The following is a 25,247-nucleotide window of genomic DNA, read 5'->3' on the forward strand; positions in this document are numbered from 1 at the left end:
CCCATCCCTAATTGCCCAGAGGACAGTTGACATTCAACTACATTGCTGTGGGTCTGGAGTCACGTGTAGACCAGACCAAGTAGGGATGGCAGTTTCTTTTCCTTCAGGATGTCAGTGAAGCAGATGGTTTCCCCCCACAAGTGACAATGGATTCATGATTCATTAGGTTCTCAATTCCAATGTTTTATTGAATTAAAATTCTACCATCAGTAATGACAGGATTGCAACCCAGGTGCCCAGAATATTACCTAGGTCTCTAGTTTAACAATACAGTGATAATACCATTAGGGCACCGACTCTCTGACACATAGGAAGATGGTTATGGTTCTCAGAAGTCAGTCATTTCAGCTCCAGGATGTCTCTGCAGGGGCTCCTTCGGATAGTGCCTGACACTTATCTTCAGCTGCCTCATCAATGAATTTCCCTTGATCACAAGGTCAGAAGTAGAGATGTGTACGCAATATTCAGCACCACGCACGGCTGCTCAGATACTGAAACAGTCCATGTTCAAATACAACAAAATCTGGACAAGATCCAGAATTGGTCTGACAAGTAGGAGAAAGGGAGGACTGCCATGCACTGCCACCTAATCTCCCTGCAGTCAGCCCTGCCTCAGCTCAGGGCCACACTCTCCCTGACCTGCAAAGGACCTCTGCTGTTTTACAACCTCAGAAGAATTTACTCAGATGCTGCCTGACCTGCTGTGCTTTTCCAGCACCACATTCTCGACCTTCGTCTGACAAGTGGCAAATAACATTTGTGCCACACAAATGCCAGGCAATGACCATCTCCAATAAGAGACAATCTAATCACTGCCCCTTGACACTCAATGGCGTTACTATTACTGAATAACTACTTTCAATTCCCACTATCAACATCTTTGAGGTTACCATTTACCAGGAATTTAACCACATAAACACAGCTGTAATAAGAGCAGGTCAGAAGCCAGGAACACTGCGGTAAGTAACTCACCTCCTACTCCTCAAAACCTGTCCTCCATCTACAAGGCACGAGCCAAGAATGTGAAAGAATACTCCCCACTTGCCTGGGTGAATGCAGCTCCAACAACACTGAAGAAGCTTGACACTATCTAGGACAAAGCAGCTGCTTGATTGGTATTACATACACAAGCATCCACACACCCCACTACCAACACTCAGTTGCAGCAGTGCGTACCATCTACATGATGTACTGCAGAAATTCATCAAAGATCCTCAGATAGCACCTTCCACACCCACAACCACTTCCATCTCAAAGAACTGAGGTAGCAGATACATCTGAACACAACCACTTCAAGTTCCCCTTCAAACCACTCCCCATCCTGCCTCGGAAGCATATAACTGTTCCTTCACTGTCACTGGGTCAAAATCCTGGAATTCTGTCCCTTAGGGCATTGTGAGTCTCAGTACTGCACATGAACTACAGCAGTTCAAGAAGACAGCTCACCACGTACTCATGGACATCGACAAGAGTGGTCCTAAAGGAATAGTGCTCAATTGAGGAAGGCCAACTATAGCAAAATTCGACGGGAGCTGGGAGATATGGATTGGGAACAGCTGTTTGAGGGTAAATCCCACATTTGATAGATGGGAGGTATTTAAAGAGAGGTTAATTAGAATGCAGGACAGACATGCCCCTGTGAAAATGAAGGATAGAAATGGCAAGATTAGGGAACCGTGGATGACAGGTGAAATTGTGAGACTAGCTAAGAGGAAAAAGGAAGCAGACGGAGGTCTGGGCAACTGAAAACAGATGAAGCTTTGGAAGTGTTTTGGGAATGTAGGACCAATCTGAAATTAAGAATTAAAAGGGCTAAAAGGAGTCATGAAATATCTTTTGCAAACAAGGTCAAGGAAAATCCTAAAGCCTTTTATTCATATATAAGGATCAAGAGGGTAACTAGGGAAAGGGTTGACCCACTCAAGGACAAAGGAGGAGAGTAATGCATTGAGTCAGAGAAAAAGGTGAGGTTCTTAATGATTACTTTGCATCAGTATTCCCTGAGGAGAGGGACATGATGGATGTTGTGGTTAGGGGTAGATGTTTGATTGCTCTAGGTCAAGTTAGCATAAGGAGGGAGGAAGGATTGAGCATTCTAAAAGACAGTAGATGGAGAAGTCCTCAGGTCCAGATGGGATCTATCCCAGGTTACTGAGGAGAGCGGGAGAGAAAATAGCTGGGGTATCTTCGCAGCATCCTTGAACTCGGGTGAGTCCCGGAAGACTGGAGAATTGTTAATGTTGTCCCCTTGTTTAAGAATTCCCTAATCAACCTCACCCATCTTATTCCTGCATAGGTCCTCATGCTGTTGCAACAAAGCTTTCAACTGAGTTCTTTGCTCCTGAGTTTAGATCAGTGTGATGCTAGAAAAGCACAGCAGGTCAGGCAGCATCTGAGGAGCAGCAAAATCGATGCTTCGGGCAAGAGCCCTTCATCAGGAATAGAGGCAGGGAGCCTCCAGGGTGGAGAGATAAATGGGGGGTGTGGGGCTGGGGAGAAGGTAGCAAAGAGTACAATAGGTGAGTGGGGGTGGGGATAGAGGTGATAGGTTAGAGAGGAGGGTGGGGGCAGGTAGCAAAGAGTACAATAGGTGAGGGGGTGGGGACGGAGGTGATAGGTCAGAGAGGAGGGTGGAGTGGACAGGTGGGAAGGAAGATAGGCAGGTAGGACAGGTCAAGAGGGCAGTGCTGAGCTGGAAGGTTGGAACTGGGGTAAGATGGGGGAGGGGAAAGCTTTACCCTCACCCACCTGTTTTGTCTCCTTTTCAAAGAACTCAGTAAGGTTAGTGATTCACAACCTAGCCTTCACAAAACTGTCTTGACTCTTCCAAATCAAATTATTCCTTTCCAGATGATTATAAATCCTATTTCTTATAACCTTTTCCAACACTTTACCCACTAACAAAGTAAGGCTCACTGGCCTATAATTACCTGGATGTTCCCGACTCCCCTTCTCAACAAGGGAACCACATTTGTTATCCTCCAGTCTTCTGGCACCATTCCTGTAGACGATGATGATATAAAGATCAACGCCAAAGGCTTGGAAATCTCCTCCCTGGTTTCCCAGAGAATCTGAGGATAAATCCCAACCAGCCCCGGGGTCTTGTCAATTTTCAGATCTTCCAAAATTGATAAAATCTTCTCTTTTTCAACCACAATCCCATCTGATCTAGTAGTCTGTATCTCTGTATTCTCACGAACATTGCCTTTTCCAATGTGAATATTGACGAAAAGTATTCATTAAGCTCTTCCCCATGTCCTCAGATTCCACACACAACTTCCCACTACAATCTTTGATTGGCCCTAGTCTTACTCTAGTCAGTCTTTTATTCCTGATATATCTATAGAAGGCCTTAGGGTTTTCCTTGATCCTATCCGCCAACAACTTCTCTTCTTAGTCCTCTCTTTAGATCTTTTCTGTCTAATCTAAACCTCTCAAGCCCCCTAACTGAGCCTTCACACCTCACCCTCACATAAGCCGCCTTCTTCCTCTTGACAAGAGCTTCAACTTCTTTAGTAAACCATGGCTTCCTCTCTGCCCGATGGGTGTATACTTATCAAGGACCCGCAGTAGCTGTTCCTTGAATAAGTTCCACATTTCAAGTGTGTCCATCCCCTGCAGTTTCTTTCCCCATCCTATGCATCCTAAATTTTGCCTAATCACATCATAATTACCTTTCCCCCAGTTATTGAAGGGCGGCACGGTGGCACAGTGGTTAGCACTGCTGCCTCACAGCGCCAGGGACCTGGGTTCAATTCCCGCCTCAGGCGACTGACTGTGTGGAGTTTGCATGTTCTCCCCGTGTCTGCATGGGTTTCCTCCGGGTGCTCCGGTTTCCTCCCACAGTCCAAAGATGTGCGGGTCAGGTGAATTGGCCATGCTAAATTGCCCGTAGTGTTAGATAAGGGGTATATGTAGGGGTATGGGTGGGTTGCGCTTCGGCGGGTTGGTGTGGACTTGTTGGGCCGAAGGGCCTGTTTCCACACTGTGAGTAATCTTATACCTCTTTCCCTGCGGTATATACCTATCCCTGCCCATTGCTATTGTAAGCATTTCCAAATTGAGGTCACTATCACCAAATGACTCACCTGCTTCCAAATCTAACACCTGGCCGGGTTCATTCCCCAGCACCAAATCCAAGATGGCATTGCCCCTTGTCGCCCTGGCTACATACCTTGTCATAAAACTCTCCTTTACACATTGAACAAAAACTGACCCATCTAAACTACTTGAACTAGAGCATTCCGAGGCAGTACTGGGGAAGTTAAAGTCCCCCATAACAACTACCCTGCTACGCTCACTCCCATTGAGAATCGTCTTTGCTAACCTTTCCTCTACGTCCCTGGAACAATTCGGAGGCCGATAGAAAACTACCAACAGGGTGACCTCTCCTTTCCTGTTTCTAACTTCAGCCCAAACTACCTCAGTGGATGAGTCCTCAAATGTTATCTCAGCTGCTGTAATACTGCCCTTGATTAACAATGCCACACCCCCTTCCCTTTTACCATCGTCTCTGTTCTTGCTGAAACATCTGAATCCCGGAACCTGCAAAAAACCATTCCTGTCCATCCTCTAGCCACGCATCTGAAAATGGCCACAACATTGAAATCCCACGTAGCAACCCATGCTGCAGGTTCACCCACCTTATTCAGGATGCTCCTGGTATTGAAGTACGCACATTTCAAATCAACATCCTGATTGCCGGTGCCCTCTCGCGACCTTGTAAACCCCTATCCCTGACCTCACTACCCTCAACCTCCTGTACACTGGAACTACAATTCAGGTTCCCATCCCCCTGCTACATTAGTTTAAAGCCTCCTGAAGGGCATTAGCAAATTTCCCCCCCAGGATATTGGTACCCCTCTGGTTCAGGTGAAGACCATCCTGTTCGGAGAGGTCCCACATTCCTTAGAAAGAGCTCCAACTGTCTGAGAATCCAAATCCCTCCCTCCTGCACCTTTTCCTGCACCATTATGTCAGACAGGATGTCTGCTAACTGAACCTCAACTTCTTCATCTTTCCTTTTAATGTTTTTCGTGCTATGATTTATGTTGGTGGGACCTTGTTACTACACAGTTTGGGAAAATCACAGGGTATTTTTCTTTGAACTCCTCAGTTCCCTGGTCTTCTCCACAACAAGAGATGTCACTTGCACCTTGGATCCTTCTAAATCGTTCCTAAGAACAAACTGGATTCCTGCAATTGACACACTGTCAATCACTCCCACTGTAATTTCCCCAGTCCTGAGTTGGCACTCCAACCTGATCTTATACAGGGGGAGTCTCTGTCCATCTAGCCCATAAATTATCACTCTCTCGGGTAACAGATGAGCAAGAGTGCAAATATGTTTATCTCTTACTATTAGAGTCTGGTTAGATCCCATATCTCTCAAAATTATAACTCTTGTCCTTCTCCCCCTGTTCTTTCTGAGTTAACTTTACCCACAGAGGCAAATTCTTTCTAGAGATCAGGCACTAACCTCATACCCAGCCACTGGCTTACCTTCTTTCACCATATCTTTTCCCACAGTTGCTTTTCTTTAATGACCAGCACTGTGACTCTATGTGTCCCACCTTCTGCCAGTGAAAGCACCTTATCTCAGTGCCCTTCTTCAACCACCAGCACTGTAATATTCTGTGTCCCACTCCATTAGTGAAAACACTGGAGGCTTTTTCACCTCCTTTTCTCCCTCTTGGGCTTCTTTTGTAACCTGTGGTGGCTCAGAGGGCTGAAAGCTGCAAATGTGTTGCTGGTCAAAGTACAGCAGGCCAGGCAGCATCTCAGGAATAGAGAATTCGACGTTTCGAGCATAAGCCCTTCATCAGCCCTTTCCTGATGAAGGGCTTATGCTCGAAACGTCGAATTCTCTATTCCTGAGATGCTGCCTGGCCTGCTGTGCTTTGACCAGCAACACATTTGCAGCTGTGATCTCCAGCATCTGCAGACCTCATTTTTTACTCAGAGGGCTGAAAGGCCTACTCCTGCTCCTAGTTCTTGTGTTCTTATGTTCTAAACAATTACCAGGGTTGTTTACTCTTTGTTTTGTCACTTTGGATCTCCCTGTCTCCCAATTTCCATCCCCCACCGGATGAAATTCTTGCTGGAAGCTAAACTTTGGCTTTGTACCAATACATATTCATCTGCCATCTCTACTGCTGTTCTCACTTCCCAACTGTCTGTACATCCAAATGAATTTGTATCACCTCTGGAAGTGAGTTTTTAAATTCCCCAGCAGAATATTCTCTCTTAGAGCCTTATCTATTTTTAAGGCCCGCACCCATCTATCAAAATGTCTACGTTTAATTATTTCGAACTCAACATAAGTCTAACCTGGTTCCTTCTTTATTTATGTTTCTGAACCACTGTTTGTAGGCTTCTTGTACTGATGCATGAGCACTCAAAATAGCCTGTCTGACATCTTCATAATCTCTTGACCCCTCACATGATAGTGCGGCAAATACCTCACTAACTCTGCCTACCAGTTTAGTCTGAACTGGCATTACCCACAAGTCCTCTGACCATTCCATCTGCATAGCCAATTTTTCAAATGAAATAAAGAAGGCTTCGACATCTTGTTCATAAAAATGTGGCAGTGTTTTAACATATTTGTATACGTCACTACCTTCTCTCTTCATCTCCATCCTCTTAGCGACTTTGCTGACTAAGTCGCAATTTCTGAAGTTCAAACTCTCCATTTCTCTTTTTCTCTCTCCCTTTATTCTTCTCACCCTTTCTCCTTCTCTTTCTCTTTCTTCTCTGTCTCTTCACTCAGCTAAGAACCTTCTCTCTCTTTTTCCTCTCTCTCTCTTTCTCTCTCCCTTTCTTTATTTCCCACCTCCATTTTCTTCAACTGTACTTTAAGTTTTCTAACTGTACTGCACTTGTCTGTTTCTCTGATACACCTAAGTGCTAGAGGAATTCCAATTTCAGCTTTACTTTTGTCATTGGTTAAACCAATTTTAACCTCTTTCTAATTCTAAAAGGATAGTCTTTTTCTGTGCTTCTAAACTTTCTTGGCAAATTTGGGAATCATCTTCAAATCACAGGACCTCTTTTGCAGTTTTAACGACCATTTCTCTCACTTTTAATTTAAGCAGCCACAAGTACCCAAAATTAAACAAATTGTCTCCTGTTTTATTTAAACTTCTAGGATACTAATCAATAGATGCTTAAATTTGCTGGGTTCTTTTACCCTAAATCTGTTCAAATCTGTCCAACTCTCAGACTGGTTCTGTCTAAACCTGTCCAAATCTCGGACCCAAGCCCCCAAACTGTTATGGCGCAATGGCAAACAGTTCTGTTAATTAAACCAAACACACAGAAAAGTTCACTTCGCCTTGTAGTCTGTTAAAGTATGAGTGACAGAGGACTATCCAAATTCCACTATTTAACAAAAATATCAATTTTATTCTTTAATGCTAAAAGTGAACATTAAACAACAACTATTTTACAACTCTAAGCCTCCTTTCTCTTAAAGATTTGTTATCTACCTCCCACTCTATAACGATATACTAATCTAATAAAGCCTCTATTAAATTTACAGCAATTTAATTTTCAAAACCAGAGCGTGGTTGTGTTCTCTAGTGTTTGTCCTGATCTCCCTGGGTCATCTTCAGTCTTCTGCTGTAAAGATATTTTATGTGAAAAGGATACCTTTGACAGAGAATGTTGTGAATTGCAGTTTTTCAATGGCAGGTGTTGTTCTTTCTCTGGCTAACTGCCCAAAATGCCTATACTTTCCCACCCCAAACATCAGATTGTCTTATTGGTTCAAAGTTGTCAAAACAGTAATATTCAAATTGAATTGGGTTTTTGTATCTTGGAGAAAGTGAGGACTGCAGATGCTGGAGATCAGATCTGAAAATGTGTTGCTGGAAAAGCGCAGCAGGTCAGGCAGCATCCAAGGAACAGGAGAATCGACGTTTCAGGCATGAGCCCTTCTTCAGGGATCTTGGGCACGTATCTTGGGCATAATTTAAACTGATTGGTTAAATTTGAACTCCTGTGAATGCAACTGAGGTATCTAGGTTACGACCAAATGTTACATCTTTCAGTTTTCCAGTACAGGGTACATTCTGAAATTGCGAGTCAGTCAAGTGAAAGGTGCCTGCACGTTTTCAGCTTTTACTCTCTCTTAAAGGTCACAATACATGCCTTCAACTTCATAACAAGGGCAACTAGGGATTGGCAATAAATGCTGTCCATCTAGTGATGCCCATGTCCCACAAATGATTTAAAAAAGGAACTTTATTTTCTGGGAAGGGTTTTGCAGGGTGGGCTGTGGAGTTTTGAGCATTTCGATAATCTAGCAGAAAACTGACACGTGTTGTCTTATACACACCAGATGGCCTCCTTCTTTAGAGACCACAATTTCCCTTCACACGTGGTTAAAGATGCCCTCCAACGCATCTCGTCCACATCCCGCACCTCCGCCCTCAGACCCCACCCCTCCAACCGTAACAAGGACAGAAAGCCCCTGGTGCTCATCTTCCACCCCACCAACCTTCGCACAAACCAAATCATCCGCCGACATTTCCGCCACCTCTAAAAAGACCCCACCACCAGGCATACATTTCCCTTCCCACCCCTTTCCGTCTTCCACAAAGACTGTTCCCTCCGTGACAACCTGGTCAGGTCCACACCCCCCTATGACCCACCCTCCCATCCTGGCTCTATCCCCTTCCACTGCAGGAACTGTAAAATCTGTGCCCACACCTTCTCCCTCACCTCTATCCAAGGCCCTAAAGAAGCCTTCCACATCCATCAAAGTTTTACCTGCACATCCACTAATATCATTTATTGTATCCGTTGCTCCCGATGCGGTCTCCTCTACATTGGGGAGACTGGACGCCTCCTAGCAGAGCGCTTTAGGGAACATCTCCGGGACACCCGCACCAATCAACCACACCGCCCCGTGGCCCAACATTTCAACTCCCCCTCCCACTCTGCGGAGGACATGGAGATCCTGGGCCTCCTTCACCGCCGCTCCCTCACCACCAGACGCCTGGAGGAAGAACACCTCATCTTCCACCTCGGAACACTTCAACCCCAGGGCATCAATGTGGACTTCAACAATTTCCTCATTTCCCCTTCCCCCACTTCAACCCAGTTCCAAACTTCCAGCTCAGCACTGTCACCATGACTTGTCCGGACTTTTCCAACCTGCCTATCTTCCTTTCCACCTATCCACTCCACCCTCAACCCCCCCCCCCCGACCTATCACCTTCATCCCTCCCCCACTCACCTATTGTACTCTATGCTACTTTCTCCCCACCTCCACCCTCCTCTAGCTTATCTCTCCACCCTTCAGGCTCTCTGCCTTTATTCCTGATGAAGGCCTTTTGCCCAAAACGTCGATTTTACTGCTTCTCGGATTCTGCCTGAACTGCTGTGCTCTTCCAGCACCACTGATCCAGAATGTGGGTTCCAGCATCTGCAGTCATTGTTTTTACCTTATATCTGAGTACATAGAGCACTCTTTCTTTGAATAGCACAACCAATTGGTTGATATAGTTTTGATCACTAAGTGAAGTCAGTGTTCTGGGCAATCATTGTGCATTGTTTCTGATATTCAGTATCGCAGGGTACGGGATGAAGTTTTCACATCTAATGTTCTCTGTTCCTTCATCGTAATGCTGTTCATCGTCATTGTGGATTCCTTATTCTATGTGCCGGAGTAAGTATTAATTATTATCGATTTATTCTGTGTGTTTAGCCCAAAGTAAGACCCTGTTGAGTGTATATATAGTCAATTTGAAAGGGTGAAATAGTTGGGAGCTGTCTCTATGAAACAGATGACCTCATTGGTTCTCAAAAAGGAAAAGACAAGTTCTGGTCAAAATGCGATTCTGGTTTGTAGAATTAACCATGAAATTGGAACGTTCAGGTGGACTAAAGTGCATTTCTGCCTGAGACTGCTTCTTGAGTATTGCTAAAAAAGACATATTTTGTTGAAACTTTCCCTTGCACTCAAAAGAACAATTCACAAGAATACCAAATTAAGGGGAAAAAATCAATATTCATACTGCATGAGAGGAGAGGTCTGATTGTTTGGCAAGTGGATTCGGATTGGTAGAAGTGTTGCCATTGAGAATCCATCCATTAATGCTGCTTGACCATTAACAGCCAGGCTTTGTTCATTGAAAATCAGCCACGTTGTCTCTGATTGTGCAGGACAGAACAGTGAATGCTGGCACCTGTTTTATTGAGTTGAAAAAAGCACAGCATGTGTATGTTTGATGTCTGTCTGCAAAGAACAAGTCCTGATGTGAAGGTGCCAGAGTTGGACTGGGATGTACAAAGTTAAAAATCACCCAACACCAGGTTATAATGCAATAGGTTTATTTGGAAGCACTAGTTTTTGGAGCACAGCTTCCTGATGAAGGAGCAGCGCCCCCAAATCTAGTGCTTCCGGATAAACTTGTTGAACTATAACCTGGTGATGTGTGTTTTTTAACTTTGCAAAGAATAAGGCCCAGTATGTTAATATACTGAGCTTCCAATAAATGCAGGTTTACTACGCTGTGCATCTGACTAACAATCCTAGATCAATTGTCAGCATAATTCCTCACACACTCAGGATTATCCAACAAATGTTGTCCAATTTCAGGATCACATCTAATGTTGGACACTGTGCTGTGGGTTTTGCAAACAGTGGCTAGTTGGATGCAGGCAGCACCTTGTTTCTTGTGAACAGCCTGCACTGGAATTTATATACAGCTGCCACGGTATTCATTCGTGTGATAGACACATGTCTTTTTAGCTTGTTGACACAGTCCTGTTAACGATGAAAACATGAAATGACACTTAACCTCTACTCTTCCATGTTTCCAATATGTTGAAAATATGTTTCCTTTAATTTAATCCACTGCTCTATGTAAGATTTTTTCCCATGTCTTAATGGGCTCCAACCTGCAATCAAATTCATGTCTGAAATGGTCAGTCTAGCGAACTGTCTTTCTGCAGTGAACTAGTTAAAAGTTGCTTTGGGACGTAAAGACAAGTTGTGGAGGCCAGAAATCATTAGTTAGACAAAACTCTCTGATTGGCTTCTGGCAAGGCAGTCAGGTTGTGTGTGAACAATACAGAGGCAGAGGCCTTGAGATTAGAAGAGACAGTATCTATCCTATTCTTCATCTGCAGTTAAATAGCAAAGAACTCAAAGATAGCTAAACTCTCCCACCATTTGTTATAAGCTTTATGTCAAACCAATGACTGAAAGACTGAATATGTATCAGTTATCCTGTGTCTTCAGCAAAGAACTGAAAGAATCTAGAAATAAGGAGACTGGAGATCAGAAAGTCTTGGAGAAGCAAAAGGGTCACCTGTTATGGACCAGGCCAGACCCCCTCAAAACATTTCAAGAACATAGTCCAGACCCTAGGTTTGCGAGTTGTTCCAGGATATTCCAGGAGGGATGCAGCTGGCCCAACCACGTAGTTTGAAACAAAACAGAATTTATTTGCAAGATTCCCAAATGAAACACAAACAAAAGAGAACAGAATACAGAATAACTTAACCTATCTGAAAATTCACCAGACTATCCCAACCTAACGATACTGTTCCAAGTACTGGCAACAATCCCCATAAACACCCCTTGGCACAAAAGATAAAATCAAACGCAGTGTCTTACAGGAGAGAGGCAGAAGGCAGAGGGAGTCAAGTAGCTTTTTCACTGACCAGCAGCCTCAAAACGGACTGACTGCTTTCTCGGAACTGCCAGACTGTTAAAACCCAAACCAGGGAAAAGCCGAGCTGGGATAACTGGCCACTGTCCTTTCAGTGGGCATGTGTTTTTTTAAATTTAAAAGTTTCTTCAAGTAGATCAACCCGACATTTCAGGGCCTGTGTCTTGTAAAACACTTTTGAGAAAAACCAAGGACAACACAACCTTGTTGAGGGAGTGGCATCATGGCACACCTGATCAAACCCTTCAGATGTCATTACCCAACTGTGTTTCCCCAGTACATTTCCCTCCAGAATATATATGGCTGGTTCTTTGTTTGTATCTGGCAATATGCATATGCAGAGATTTAGGAAAGTGACATAGCTTAAGATAGGAGAGTTCTAATTAATGTTTTTGTTTCCCTGTGATTAGAATTTATTTCTTCATAAAAAAACAGAAGTTTCTTGTTAATTACAGAAATTTGGTCAGTGTTTTCTGTAACCTGTGGAAATGGGAGATTTGAGTAATTTGATTAAATGTTTAAGTTTTGTGAAAACCCCAGGCATCATGATACTCCATTACTAGTGCACTTTCTTAAGTAGATTCTGACAGGTATATTGGCATGGCTAGAGAATTCGCTAATGAGCAGGGAACAGTGAGTGGGAATAAGGTGTTCGTTTTCAGATTGACAACCCATGGGCAGTGGGATACCATAGGGATCAGTACTGGGACTGCAACTGTTCGCAATATACAATAATGTCTATAGTGAAGGAAGTGAATACACTGTAGATAAATTTGCAGGTGACACAAAGAAAAGGTGGCAACTCAAACTGTGAGATGAATACAGAGTTCACAGAGAGATATTGATGGATTATGTAAGTGGGCAAAATGATGGCAAATGGAACTCAGATGGGAAACTGAAGTTATTCATTTGGAAGGGGAGAACAAAAGAACAGAGCATTGTTTAAATGGAGAGATACTGCAGAAAGCTGCAACACAAAGGAATGTGGGATTACTTACACGTAAAACACAGAAATCTAGCACAAGGGGCAGCAAATGATCAGGAAGGCTAATGGAATGGTGGCCCTTATTTCAAGGGGGTTGGGGGATGAGAAGGGATAAGTCTTACTGCAACAGTGCAAGAAGTTGGTGAGACCACATCTGGAGTACTGTGAGCAGTTTCGGTCACTCATTTGAGGAAGTATATCATTTTATTGGAGGCAGTTCAGAAAAGGTTCACGAGGATGATCCCTGCTATGATTGGAGCTATACTCACTGGAGTTTAGAAGAATGACAGGTGATTTAAGTGAACCAAACAGAATTCTTAAGGAGTTTGACAGGTTCAATGCTGAGATATTCTCATGGGACCAGAGAGGACCAGAGAGTATTCTCTCAGAATTAAGAGACACCAATTTAAGATTGAGCTGAGGAGAAATTTTCTCTCTTGGAGGTTTGAGAGTCTTTGGAGCTCCTTACCACAGAGAGCTGTGGGGGCCAGGTCTTTGTGTTACTTGTAATTCTGAGGTTGAGAGATTCTTGATCAGGGAAATCAAGGGTTACAGAGAAAATGTGTGAAAGTGAATATAAGAAGAATCAGCTCATCCATGACCCTATGGAATGGGCTGAACATTCTATATTTATTCCTATTTCGTACGCTTTTATGGGCTTAATCTCTGAGTTAAACTCCCATCAATGGGTGAGCTGCAACAAATTATGAAACAGATGAAAAGCAGCAAAGGTTGGGACCATTGTGATATTCCAATGGAGGTTTTCAAACCTTTATTCTTTGTCCACATTCTGTACATTTTGGAGGAAAAAAGGACTCTGTGCTAAACCTCAGTCATCACTGCACCCTTCGGTCCTTCCACTTTAGGATTATGGCAGTTGTAACTAACTTCATAAATCACAGATTGCTATTCTTAATTAATTAATTAATCACTATTATTAATAGGATGGGAAATAAACTGTATTCTGGAAGCTACCAATGGATTTCCCTATTTTCCATAGCAGGAAAATTCTGAACACACATTCTCCTGAATCACATATTCCTTCCAGCTGAGAAAATCCTCAATGTGTCTTTAGATCTACCAGAGGAATGTCCGACGTGACTTTTGTTGTTGGACAGTGCATGCTTTACTAATTTCGTTTTTTGGCGGAAAAGACATGTCATGGGAAATATTCAATGGGAAGCAAGTGAAATTTGATTCCAACATTGTGACAGGAATATATAAACATCTGAACTGACCCTGTATCTCAGTATTCTCCTTGATAACATTGTCTTTTTCCAGTGTGAATACGAATGAAAAATATTCATTTAGTGCTTCCCCTATCTCCTCTGAGTCCACACACAACCTCCCACTACTATCCTTGATTGGCCCTAATCTTACTCCAGTCAATCTTTTATTCCTGCTATATCATAGAAAGCTTTAGAGTTTTCCTTGATTCTCCCCGCCAATGACTTCTCATGTCCCCTCCTGGCCTTTCTTCGCTCTCTCTTTAGGTCTTTCTTGTAACTCTCAAGCGCCCTAACTGAGCCTTCACATCTCACCCTAAGATAAGCTTTCTTCTTCCTCTTGACAAGATATTCAACTTCCTTAGTAAACTACAGCTCCCTCACTCGACCACTTCCTCCCTTCCTGACAGGTACATACTTATCAAGCTCATGCAGTAGCTGTTCCTTGAATAAGCTCCACATTTCAATTGTGTCTATACCCTGCAGTTTCCTTCCCCATCCTATGATGTCTAATTGCATCAGAGTTGCTTTCCCCCAGTTATATCTCTTGCCCTGTGGTATGTACCTATCCCTTTCCATTAGCTAAAGTAAACGTAACCAAATTGTGGTCACTATCATCAAAGTGCTCATCTACCTCCAAATCTAACATCTGGCCGGGTTCATTACCCAGTACCAAATCCAATGTGGCCTTGCCTCTTGTTGGCTTGACTACAAACTGTGTCAACGAGGAGAATGTGAGGACTGCAGATGGGGATCAGAGCTTAAAAATGTGTTGCTGGAAAAGCGCAGCAGGTCAGGCAGCATCAAAGGAGCAGGAGAATCAACGTTTCGGGCATAAGCCCTTCTTCAGGAATGAGGAAAGTGTGTCCAGCAGGCTAAGATAAAAGGTAGGGAGGAGGGACTTGGGGAGGGGCGTTGGGAATGCGATAGGTGGAAGGAGGTTAAGGTGAGGGTGATAGGCCGGAGAGGGGGTGGGGGCGGAGAGATCAGGAAGAAGATTGCAGGTTAGGAGGGCGGTGCTGAGTCTGAGGGTTTGGACTGAGAAAAGGTGGGGGGAGGGGAAATGAGGAAGCTGGAGAAATCTGCATTCATCCCTTGTGGTTGGAGGGGTCCTAGGCGGAAGATGAGTCGTTCTTCCTCCAGGCGTCGTGTTGCCATGGTCTGGCGATGGAGGAGGCCAAGGACCTGCATGTCCTTGGTGGAGTGGGAGGGAGAGTTAAAGTGTTGAGCCACGGGGTGGTTGGGTTGGTTGGTGCGGGTGTCCCAGAGGTATTCTCTGAAATGTTCCGCAAGTAGGCAGCCTGTCTCCCCAATGTATAGGAGGCCACATCGGGTGCAGCGGATACAATAGATGATGTGTGTGGAGGTGCAGGTGAATTTCTGATGGATATTGAAGGATCCCTTGGGGCCTTGGAGGGAAGTGAGGGGGGAGGTGTGGGTGCAAGTTTTGCATTTTTTGCAGTTGCAGAGGAAGGTGCCGGGAGTGGAGGTTGGGTTGGTGGGGGGTGTGGACCTGACGAGGGAGTCGCGGAGGGAGTGGTCTTTCCAGAACGCTGACAGGGGTGGGGAGGGAAATATATTCTTGGTGGTGGGGTCCGTTTGGAGGAAATGATGAAGGATGATCCAATGTATCTGGAGGTTGGTGGGATGGCAGGTGAGGACTAGTGGGGTTCTGTCCTGGTGGCGATTGGAGGGGCGGGGTTCAAGGGCAGAAGCAGCATCCTGTACACGTTGGACAAAAGCTGACCCATCTAAAGTACTCAAACTATGGTATTTCCAGTAAATATTTGGAAAGTTAAAGTCCTGCATAACAACTACCCTGTTAAATTCGCTCCTACACAGAATCATCTTTGCTATCCTTTCCTCTACATCTCTGGAACAATTTGGAGGCCTATTGAAAACTCCCAACAGGGTGACCTCTCCTTTCCTGTTTCTAACCTCAGCCCATACTACCTCAGCTGATGAGTTCTCAAAAGCCCTTTCTGCCACCATAATACTGTCTTAGGCTAACAATGCCACACCTCCCCCTCTTTTACCATCTTCTCTGTTCTTACTGAAACATCTAAACCCCAGAACCCCCAACAACCATTCCTGTCCCTGCTCTATCCATGTCTCTGAAATGGCCACAAAATCGAAGTCCGAGGAACCAACCCTTGCTGCAAGTTCACCCACCTTATTCAGGATGCTCCTGTGTTGAAGTAGATACACTTCAAACCACCTGCCTGCTTGCCAGTGCACTCTTGTGACGTTGAAACCATATTTCTGATCTCAATACTCTCAACCTCCTGTACACGAACTACAATTCAGGTTCCAATCCCCCTGCTGAGTTAGTTTAAACTCCCTGAAAAGCATTAGCAAACTTCACCCCCAGGATATTGGTACCCCTCTGGTTCAGTTAAAGACTATGCTGTTTGTAGAGGTCCCACCTACCCCAGAATGGGCCCCAGTTATCCAGGAATCCAAAACCCTCCTTCCTGCACCAACCCTTTAGCCACGTGTTCAGCTCCTCTCTCTCCCTAATCCTGGCCTTGCACTGTGGCACTGGCAACAAACCAGAGATAACAACTTCCACCCTAGCTCCCTGAATTCCTGCCTGAAACCCCCATCTCTCTTCCTACCTATGTCATTGGTGTCTATGTGGAACACGACATGGGGCTGCTCCCTGTCCCTCTCAAGGATCCCAAAAACATGATCCGAGACATCATGAACCCTGGCACCTGGGAGGCAGCACATCAACCGTGAATCTCTCTTGTTCACACAGAGCCTCCGACTTGTCTCCCTATTTATGGAATCCCCAATGACTAAAGCTCTGCTTATCTTCCCCCTTTTCTTCTGAGCAACAGGGACAGACTCTATGCTAGTGACCTGTCCCCATGGCTTACCCCTGGTAAGCTGTCCCCCCCAGCGGTATCCAGAACAGTATCTTGTTATGAGGGGATTAGCCACAGTGGTTCCCTGCACTGCCTGCCGTTCCCTTGCCATCTCCTTTCGTAATTCGTGTGCCTTTTTCCTGTACCTGAGGTATGAGTACCTCCCTGCAACTCTTCTCAATAATTTCCTCCAGCTTCCAAATGATCCGAAGTTCATGCATAGTTTTATGTTGTGAATTCCACCTTCCCATCTCCCTCCAAGAGCCTTTGGTTTCTCTTATAAATAAAACTACTAAGCAATCCTCACAAATTGATTTTAAAACTAATCTGAATTTGACTTTATGTGCTGTAGATTATAGGATTATGGACCATGAGTGGGAAGCAGGATTTTGGTGGATCCAGTGTTATGGGTTGGCACAGTTAGTGTTGGAAAATCTCTCTCCTTCTATATTGGCTGCTGTGTTGGATAATTGTCTCATTCAAGCACTGAACAAGAGTTTTTTGAATTGTTTGCAATTTGCCTAACACACAAATCCCCCATTTGTTTTCTACCCACAGGCACGAAATGAGGATTGGCCATTTAGTCTCCATTGTGTTAATTTACTGCTGTCTGCTATTATGCATTATGGCTGAGGCATTTAACTGTCTCCCAAAGGCCATGCATGAACTGTGTAGCTGGATTCAAGAGACATACAGTGTCAGAACTACAATCATGCTGCTGTCTATCGCAATCAACTTTGTCTTATCCATATATGACATGGTGAGTGATAAGTTCTTAGGGCACCCAACCTTGGGATTTGGCAGGCTTGTCATATTTTTACCCCCCCATCAATATTGCTATACAAATCTCAGCTCTGCATCAACTATGTCTTTATTCCCACTGTGTCGTCATTAATGGGGGGTTTGTTGCTCATCTTACAGTCACCTTTGAGAAAGTAATTCATCCGAAATTACAGAGGCACAGCGCTGTTACATTCCAAAAAACCTGGTGATGAAGGATTAAATGAGAACTAAATTTTACTGACCATTCTACACAATTATTGGCAGAGATCCACACTACAAGCTCTACATCCTCTCAATTTAACCACTTCTGTGTTAATTGTTTCCCGATAATGGCTTTTTAAAGAACCAGTTTCTGTTCCTGTTTATAGGAAGAGAGGTAATTCCCCAAGTTAAACCCATTACTTGTCTATTATTAAACATTGTTAAACTCACAGGTTCATTAGAAAAATGGGTTAAATGAAAATAAAAGAAAAAAGAAAAGAAGGAAGAAAACATGATCAGATGGTCTAAGATAATGATGTTGCCCTCAGAGTCCTCTGAACCTTCACCAAGCTCTTCCCTTTGAGAAAAGCTGGTCTGCTTGCATACACATTTCAATGTGCTGCCCAAAATAGAACAAACTGTATACTTGCTGGGGTAGGAGGCATATCACCCAACAAAGAAGACCATTTTATATTTTGCCCTCGGACTAATTGAGGGCAAATGATAAAATATATAAAATATCCTGAGCTGCATGGTGGCTCAGTGGTTAGCACTGCTGCCTCATAGCACCAGGGAGGTCAGGCAGCAGTTCCTAGGACGCTGCCTGACCTGCTGTGCTTTAACCAGCAACACATTTTCAGCTCTGATCTCCAGCATCTGCAGACCTCACTTTTTACTCATAGCATCAGGGACCCAGGTTCAATTCCAGCCTCGGGTGATTGATCTTCCAGGTGCTCTGGTTTCCTCCCACAGTCCAAAGAGATGCACATTAGGTGAATTGGCCAAGCAAAATTGTCTATAGTGTTCAGGGATGTGTAGGTTAGGTACACTCTAGATAAATGTAGAGTAATAGGGTAGGAGAATGAGTCTGGGTGGGATATTCTTTGGAGGGATGGTGCGGACTTGTTGGGTCAAATGACCTTTTTACGCACTGTGTGGGTTTGGCCATAAACATTGTGTCTAGAGTGAGTTCTCTGAGTGAACCTGCCATTCCAGGATGGTCGGAGACAAAAACAGAAAGTATTGGAGAAAATCAGCAGGTCAGGCAGCATCTTCTGAGGCGAGAGAAACAGAGTTATGTTTCATGTCCAGTGACCTTTCTTCTGAACTCAAAGTGAGATGGAGAGTCCATACACTGCCTGTGGTGATTGGAGGAGCAGCAAGAAAGGGAAAAATGGAAGTGTTCCTTTAAACACTGTGTGCGGTTAAATGTTGGAGAAATATAGAACATAGAACAAAGAACATAGAAAAATACAGTGCAGTACAGGCCCTTCGGCCCTTGATGTTGCGCCGATCCATGCCCACCTAACCTACACTAGCCCACTATCCTCCATATGCCTATCCAATGCCCGTTTAAATGCTCATAAAGAGGGAGAGTCAACCACTGTTACTGGCAGGGCATTCCATGAACTCATGTCTCGCTGAGTAAAGAAATAAAGCAGCAGTTAACCACTGCGAGACAGGAGAAATATTTCTGAACCCAATCAAGGATCAGGCTGTTTTGGATCTGGTAAAGTGTAATAAGGAGGAAAAAGTGAGGTCTGCAGATGCTGGAGATCAGAGCTGAAAATGTGTTGCTGGAAAAGCGCAGCAGGTCAGGCAGCATCCAAGGAACAGGAAATTCGACATTTCGGGCATAAGCCCTTCATCAGGAATGAGGAAAGTGTGCCCAGCAGGCTAAGATAAAAGGTAGGGAGGAGGGACTTGGGGTAGGGGCGATGGAGATGCGATAGTTGGAAGGAGGTCAAGGTGAGGGTGATAGGCCGGGGTGGGGTGGGGGCGGAGAGGTCAGGAAGAAGATTGCAGGTTAGGAGGGCGGTGCTGAGTTCGAGGGATTCGACTGAGACAAGGTGGGGGGAGGGGAAATGAGGAAACTGGAGAAATCTGAATTCATCCCTTGTGGTTGGAGGGTTCCCAGGCGGAAGATGAGGCGCACTTCCTCCAGGCGTCGTGTTGTTATGGTCTGGCGATGGAGGAGTCCAAGGACCTGCATGTCCTCGATGGAGTGGGAGGGGGAGTTAAAGTGTTGAGCCACGGGGTGGTTGGGTTGGTTGGTCCGGCGTCCCAGAGGTGTTCCCTGAAACGTTCTGCAAGTAGGCGGCCCGTCTCCCCAATATAGAGGAGGCCACATCGGGTGCAGCGGATGCAATAGATGATGTGCGTGGAGGTGCAGGTGAATTTGTGGCGGATATGGAAGGATCCCTTGGGGCCTTTGAGAGAAGTAAGGGAGGAGGTGTGGGCGCAAGTTTTGCGTTTCTTGCGGTTGCAGGGGAAGGTGCCGGGAGTGGAGGTTGGGTTGGTGGGGGGTGTGGACCTGACGAGGGAGTCACGAAGGGAGTGGTCTTTTCGGAATGCTGATAGGGGAGGGGAGGGAAATATATCCCTGGTGGTGGGGTCCGTTTGGAGGTGGCGGAAATGACGGCAGATGATACGCTGTATACGGAGGTTGGTGGGATGGTAGGTGAGAACCAGTGGGGTTCTGTCCTGGTGGCGGTTGGAGGGGCGGGGCTCAAGGAGGGAGGAGCGGGAAGTGGAGGAGATGCGGTGGAGGGCATCGTCGATCACGTCTGGGGGGAATCTGCGGTCCTTGAAGAAGGAGGCCATCTGGGCTGTACGGTATTGGAACTGGAATGCGGCGGAGACAAAGGAATTGGGAATATGGGATGACGTTTTTACAGGGGGCAGGGTGGGAGGAGGTGTAGTCCAGGTAGTTGTGGGAGTCAGTCGGTTTATAGTAGATGTCTGTGTTGATTCGGTCGCCCGAGATAGAAATGGAAAGGTCGAGGATGGGGAGGGAGGAGTCTGAGACGGTCCAGGTGAATTTGAGGTCGGGGTGGAAGGTGTTGGTAAAGTGGATGAACTGTTCAACCTCCTCGTGCGAGCACGAGGCAGCGCCGATACAGTCATCGATGTGCCTGAGATAGAAATGGAAAGGTCTAGGAAGGTGAGGGAGGAGTCTAAGACGGTGTAGTAAGTGTAATAAGGCAGGTTTAATAATAATATCAGAGTAAAAGATCCCCTCGGAAAGAGTGACCATAAAATGATAGAACTTAACAATCAATTTAAAAGGGAGGAACTTGGGTTAGAAACACAGATGCTCAACTCAAACAAGGGCGATTGCAAAGTAATGAGGCCAGAACTAGATGGAGTGCATTTGGAAAGGAGTTAAGCACCAAAGATGGTTGAGCAACAATGGCAGACTTTTAAGAAACCAGTTCTTGGATGATAGCAAAGATAGATACTGCTGAGGAAGCAGGATTCAACGAATAGAATAACCCAAAATGGCAACGATTAGTGGTAAGCCAGAAGATTGGCAAAGTTTTAAGATCAGCAAAAGGTAATAAATAAAAGGGATGGACAAAATAAACTAGGAGGGTGGCATGGTGGCTCAGTGGTTAGCACTGCTACCTCACAGTGCCAGGGACCCTGGTTCAATTCCAGCCTCGGGTGACTGTCTAGGTGCACATTCTCCCCATGTCTCCATGGGTTTCCTCCAGTTTCCTCTCACAATGAAAGATGTGCAGGTTAGGTGAGTTGGCCTTACTAAATTGCCCATAGTGTTCTGGGATGTGTAGGTTAGGTGCATTAGTCAGTGGTAAATGTAGAATAATGGGGGATGGGTTTGGGTGGGATACTCTTTGGAGGGTTGGTGTGAACCTGGGCCGAAAGGCCTGTTTCCATACTGTAGGGATTCTAAGTCCAGCAAACTTTGTTTTAACTAGTACCTTCTGAGCTAGTACTCTCAATAAACTGGCAGAAATTATACACCTCAAGTGCCAATGAAGCTTACTTATTACTTATTATTCTGTCCAATTATTATCAATTTTAAATTCTTTTATCTCAATGTCAATTTTATTGTTCAATGAGATGGTCACACTAAATAGCAACAATTGATTCAATTTCAAGTCAATTTCTCCTCAAATATCGCAATCTATCACAATGTCCGAGTGATCAGTTGAGGATAAGTGAGAAGGCTGTCTGCAGGTAAGTTTTATTTCAGGCAAAATCACATTTAAGTGATATATGCTGTAAATGAACTATAACAGTGCTGTGTGTACATCCTCTACTACATTTCTGTTACTGAGTGTGTGTGTTTATGTTGATTATGAGGTCCTCATGATTATCCAGACTGGCACGTTGCTGGTCCCATAAATGCTGGTGAATAAATTGTCTGCTGCAATATCAAGACAGACTGCAAGAGCTTCTTCAAATATATAAAAAGGAAAAGAGAAGCCCAGGTTAACATAAGGTCCTTAGAGAAAGAGATGAGGAATTAATAATAGGGGACCAGGGAATGACAGAGGAGTTGAATAAATACTTTGCATCAGTCTTCACAGTGGAAGACACTAATTGTATCCCAAAATTACTTTATTTTTAAGGGACAAAAAAGAGGAAAGCAAATAAATACGATAACTTAACTGTTACTGGAGAAAAATCTACAAGGGAAACTATAGTGAGGTTAAAGACTGATAGGTCCCCTGAACCTGATGAGTTGTATCCTGGGATATTAAAGGAAGGAGCTATAGAGATAGTGAATGCACTGGTAATAATGACTGCCATTAATTTTCCTGGAAAAAGTCATAGAGGTTTGGAAAACTACCAATGCCATATTTTTATTTGAAAAGGGAAGCAGTAAAAAATCAGGTAACTATCTGACACTAAAACAGAAATTGCTGGAGAAACTCAGCATATCTGGAAGCATCTGTAGCAAGAAGACAGAGGTAATATTTTGAGTCTGGTGATTAATCTTCAGAAAAATATAATATTTAACAGTATTCCAACCTGGATTTGAATTTTTTTTACCCTTGTCCAGTCCCTTCCCACTTAGATCCACAATTCTTTGTCAGTTTTACAGTATACATCAACTTCAGAATTTCCCGTTTAGGTGCACCAGATGCCTTCTGTTCATCAGGAACCCCGATTGTCATGCTCTTAAAGCTCTCTGCTTTGCCTTGCAAGAAAGGCCTGAATCGTTCCCATCCAGCATCACTCTCCTCCACCTAGTCGAGCTTATCCTCACCCTGACCAACTTGTCCTTTAACTCATCTCAATTTCTTCAGATTTCTTCAGGAGTGGCTATGGGACCTGCATGGGCCCCAGATTTGCTTGTTTCTTTGTGAGATATGTGGACCATTCTTTGTTCCAACCCTACTTAGGTTCCTCCCCACAGTGATTTATCCAGTACATCAATAACATCATTGGTGCTGCTTCTCTCTGCATCTGGAATTGGAAAAAAATATCAATTTCACTTCCAATTTCCACCCTGCTGTCACCTTACATGGTCTATCTCTGACTCCTACCTATTCTTCCTCAACATCTTGAGGGACAGTCTGGTCACCAACATCTAGTGCAATCCCACTGACTCCCACCATTACCTGGACTATAATTCTTCACACCCTGCTTCCTGGAAAGACTTTATTCCATTCTCCCAGTTTCTTCATCTCCATCACCATCACATGTATTATAATAATGCTGCCTTCCACAGAAAGGACCTCAGAAATGTCCACCTTTTTCCTCAATCAAGGACTCCCTGTCACTGTGGTTGATAGGATCATTAGCTTTGTCTGATCCATTTCCCACACTTCAGCCCATATCCCTTCTCTTCCCTCCCACCAACAGCAAGAGGGATCCGCTTGTCCTTACTGACCATCTCAACAGCATCCAAATCCAATGGATCAAGAACCACTATTTCTCCACCTCCAATGGGATGCCATCACGAGACACATATTCCCCCCATCTCCCCTCCCTTGTCAGTCTTCCACAGAGACCATTCCTTCCGGGATATCTTGGTCCACTCTTTCTCCACTTTTTAACATCGTTCCATGCAATCGCAGAAGATGTCACATCTGCCTGTTTACTGCCACCCTTCCTCACGATCCAAAATTCCAGACACACCTTCCTCGTGAAGTTACTTTACTTCAAACGAATCTGCTGTATTCACTGATGACATGTGGGTTTTTCTGCACTGGAAATGAAACGCAGATTGGGGAACACCTGCATTTTATCCACAAAAAGGATCTCAAGCTTCCTGTTCCCCGTCACTGTAACCCCTCCACCACCCTGTTCCCTGTCACTGTAACCCCCCCCCCCACCCTGTTCCCCGTCACTGTAACCCCCCCCCCCACCCTGTTCCCCGTCACTGTAACCCCCCCACCCTGGTCCCTGACCAACATCTCTGTCCCAGACTTGCTGCAGTGCTCCAGTGAAGCTCAGCACAAGCTGGAAGAACAGCCCCTCCCCTTCCACTCGGGGACCCTGTCCCCCTCCCCACTCAATATCCAGGTCAGTAACTTTAGAACCTGAGCACCTTCTTTCAGGTCCTTTACCCATCCCAACACACCAGGCCTTCTTTCAGCACAGCCCACCCATTCTCACCTACTCATGGTCCCCATTATCATCCTTTCTTTCTCCCTGGCTAATGATTACTCATCACTTTGTCCAGCTGGTGTTGCTTTGTTAGGGCTCCATGTTCACCTTTTGTTTACACCATCCACAAACCGCACCCCCCCCCCAACTCCCCACCCACCCCAATCTGCCACACCATCTTCAGCATATACAGCACCTTTTCCTGGCTACAAACCCAACATTAACTCACCTCTCTCTCCACAGACGCAGCCAGACTTGCTGAGTCCCTCCAGCAATTTCTGTTTATGTTGGGGCAGTAGGAGAAGTTTGGAATTGATACAGTCTATGGAGAGAGTGTGGTTTCGTGACATCTGATTGAGGACTATGATGAGCGGGGTAATGGGATTGTTTTGGGTTTGAGACAGGGTTATGGTGAGGGAGTACAACAATTGGATTAGCTTGGGGCTGCACCAAGGGTACGGGGAGAGAGAAGGGCACTGCGATTAGTTTAGGATTGAAACACACAGGGAGAGGGTCGGACAATGGGATTAGAGTCACAGAGTCATAGAGATGTACCACATAAAAACAGACCCTTTGGCCCAACTTGTCCATGCTGACCAGATATTCTACATTAATCCAGTATTTTAAAAATGCTTTCATAATCAACGAATTTAACTTCCTGGGACAAAAGATCTCCACAGACAGGTTAGGCAAGCATGACTGTGAGTTGGTCAATTCTCATGGATTCTTGTAATTCTGATTTATCTCATCTCTCCCCAGATTTGGTGCCCTGGTTTGAATCCATTTCCAATGGAAGTGTTTAATGCCACAAACCGGGCTCAGTCAACAACGAATATCTGTGATCAGATTGAGGTACGGCACCCATTGGTTTCTACAATTCTGATTGTTTTCTCTGACTGAGGAAAGTTGATCGAAGGGTCACACCACATTATTGGGAACAGTGACAGGTGTGATAGTGTGTTTGCTATGTTTCAACGAGAACTGAAATGAAATGACAACAAAAGTGTGTATTTATATAGCCCCTTCAATGTAATGAAACACTTCAAGGTACTTCACAGGAACATTATGAAGCAAAGTAAGTATAATTTGGTAAACATTACAAACGCAAGACTGCAAGATGACGTAGACT

The 25,247-nt window shown here is 44.7% G+C and overlaps 1 protein-coding gene across 1 annotated transcript in view; it reads left to right on the top strand.

The window, feature by feature from the left end:
- LOC132819266 (adenylate cyclase type 8-like) overlaps positions 1-25,247 on the top strand; it is a 183,633-nt gene that overhangs the window by 83,046 nt on the left and 75,340 nt on the right. The window contains exon 11 of the mRNA XM_060830693.1: positions 24,878-24,970. Within this exon, the coding sequence (XP_060686676.1) occupies positions 24,878-24,970 (93 nt within the window). The remainder of the gene's footprint in view (positions 1-24,877; positions 24,971-25,247) is intronic.

Source organism: Hemiscyllium ocellatum, chromosome 10 (assembly GCF_020745735.1).
Source record: "Hemiscyllium ocellatum isolate sHemOce1 chromosome 10, sHemOce1.pat.X.cur, whole genome shotgun sequence".
In the NCBI taxonomy this organism is placed as follows: Eukaryota; Metazoa; Chordata; class Chondrichthyes; order Orectolobiformes; family Hemiscylliidae; genus Hemiscyllium; species Hemiscyllium ocellatum.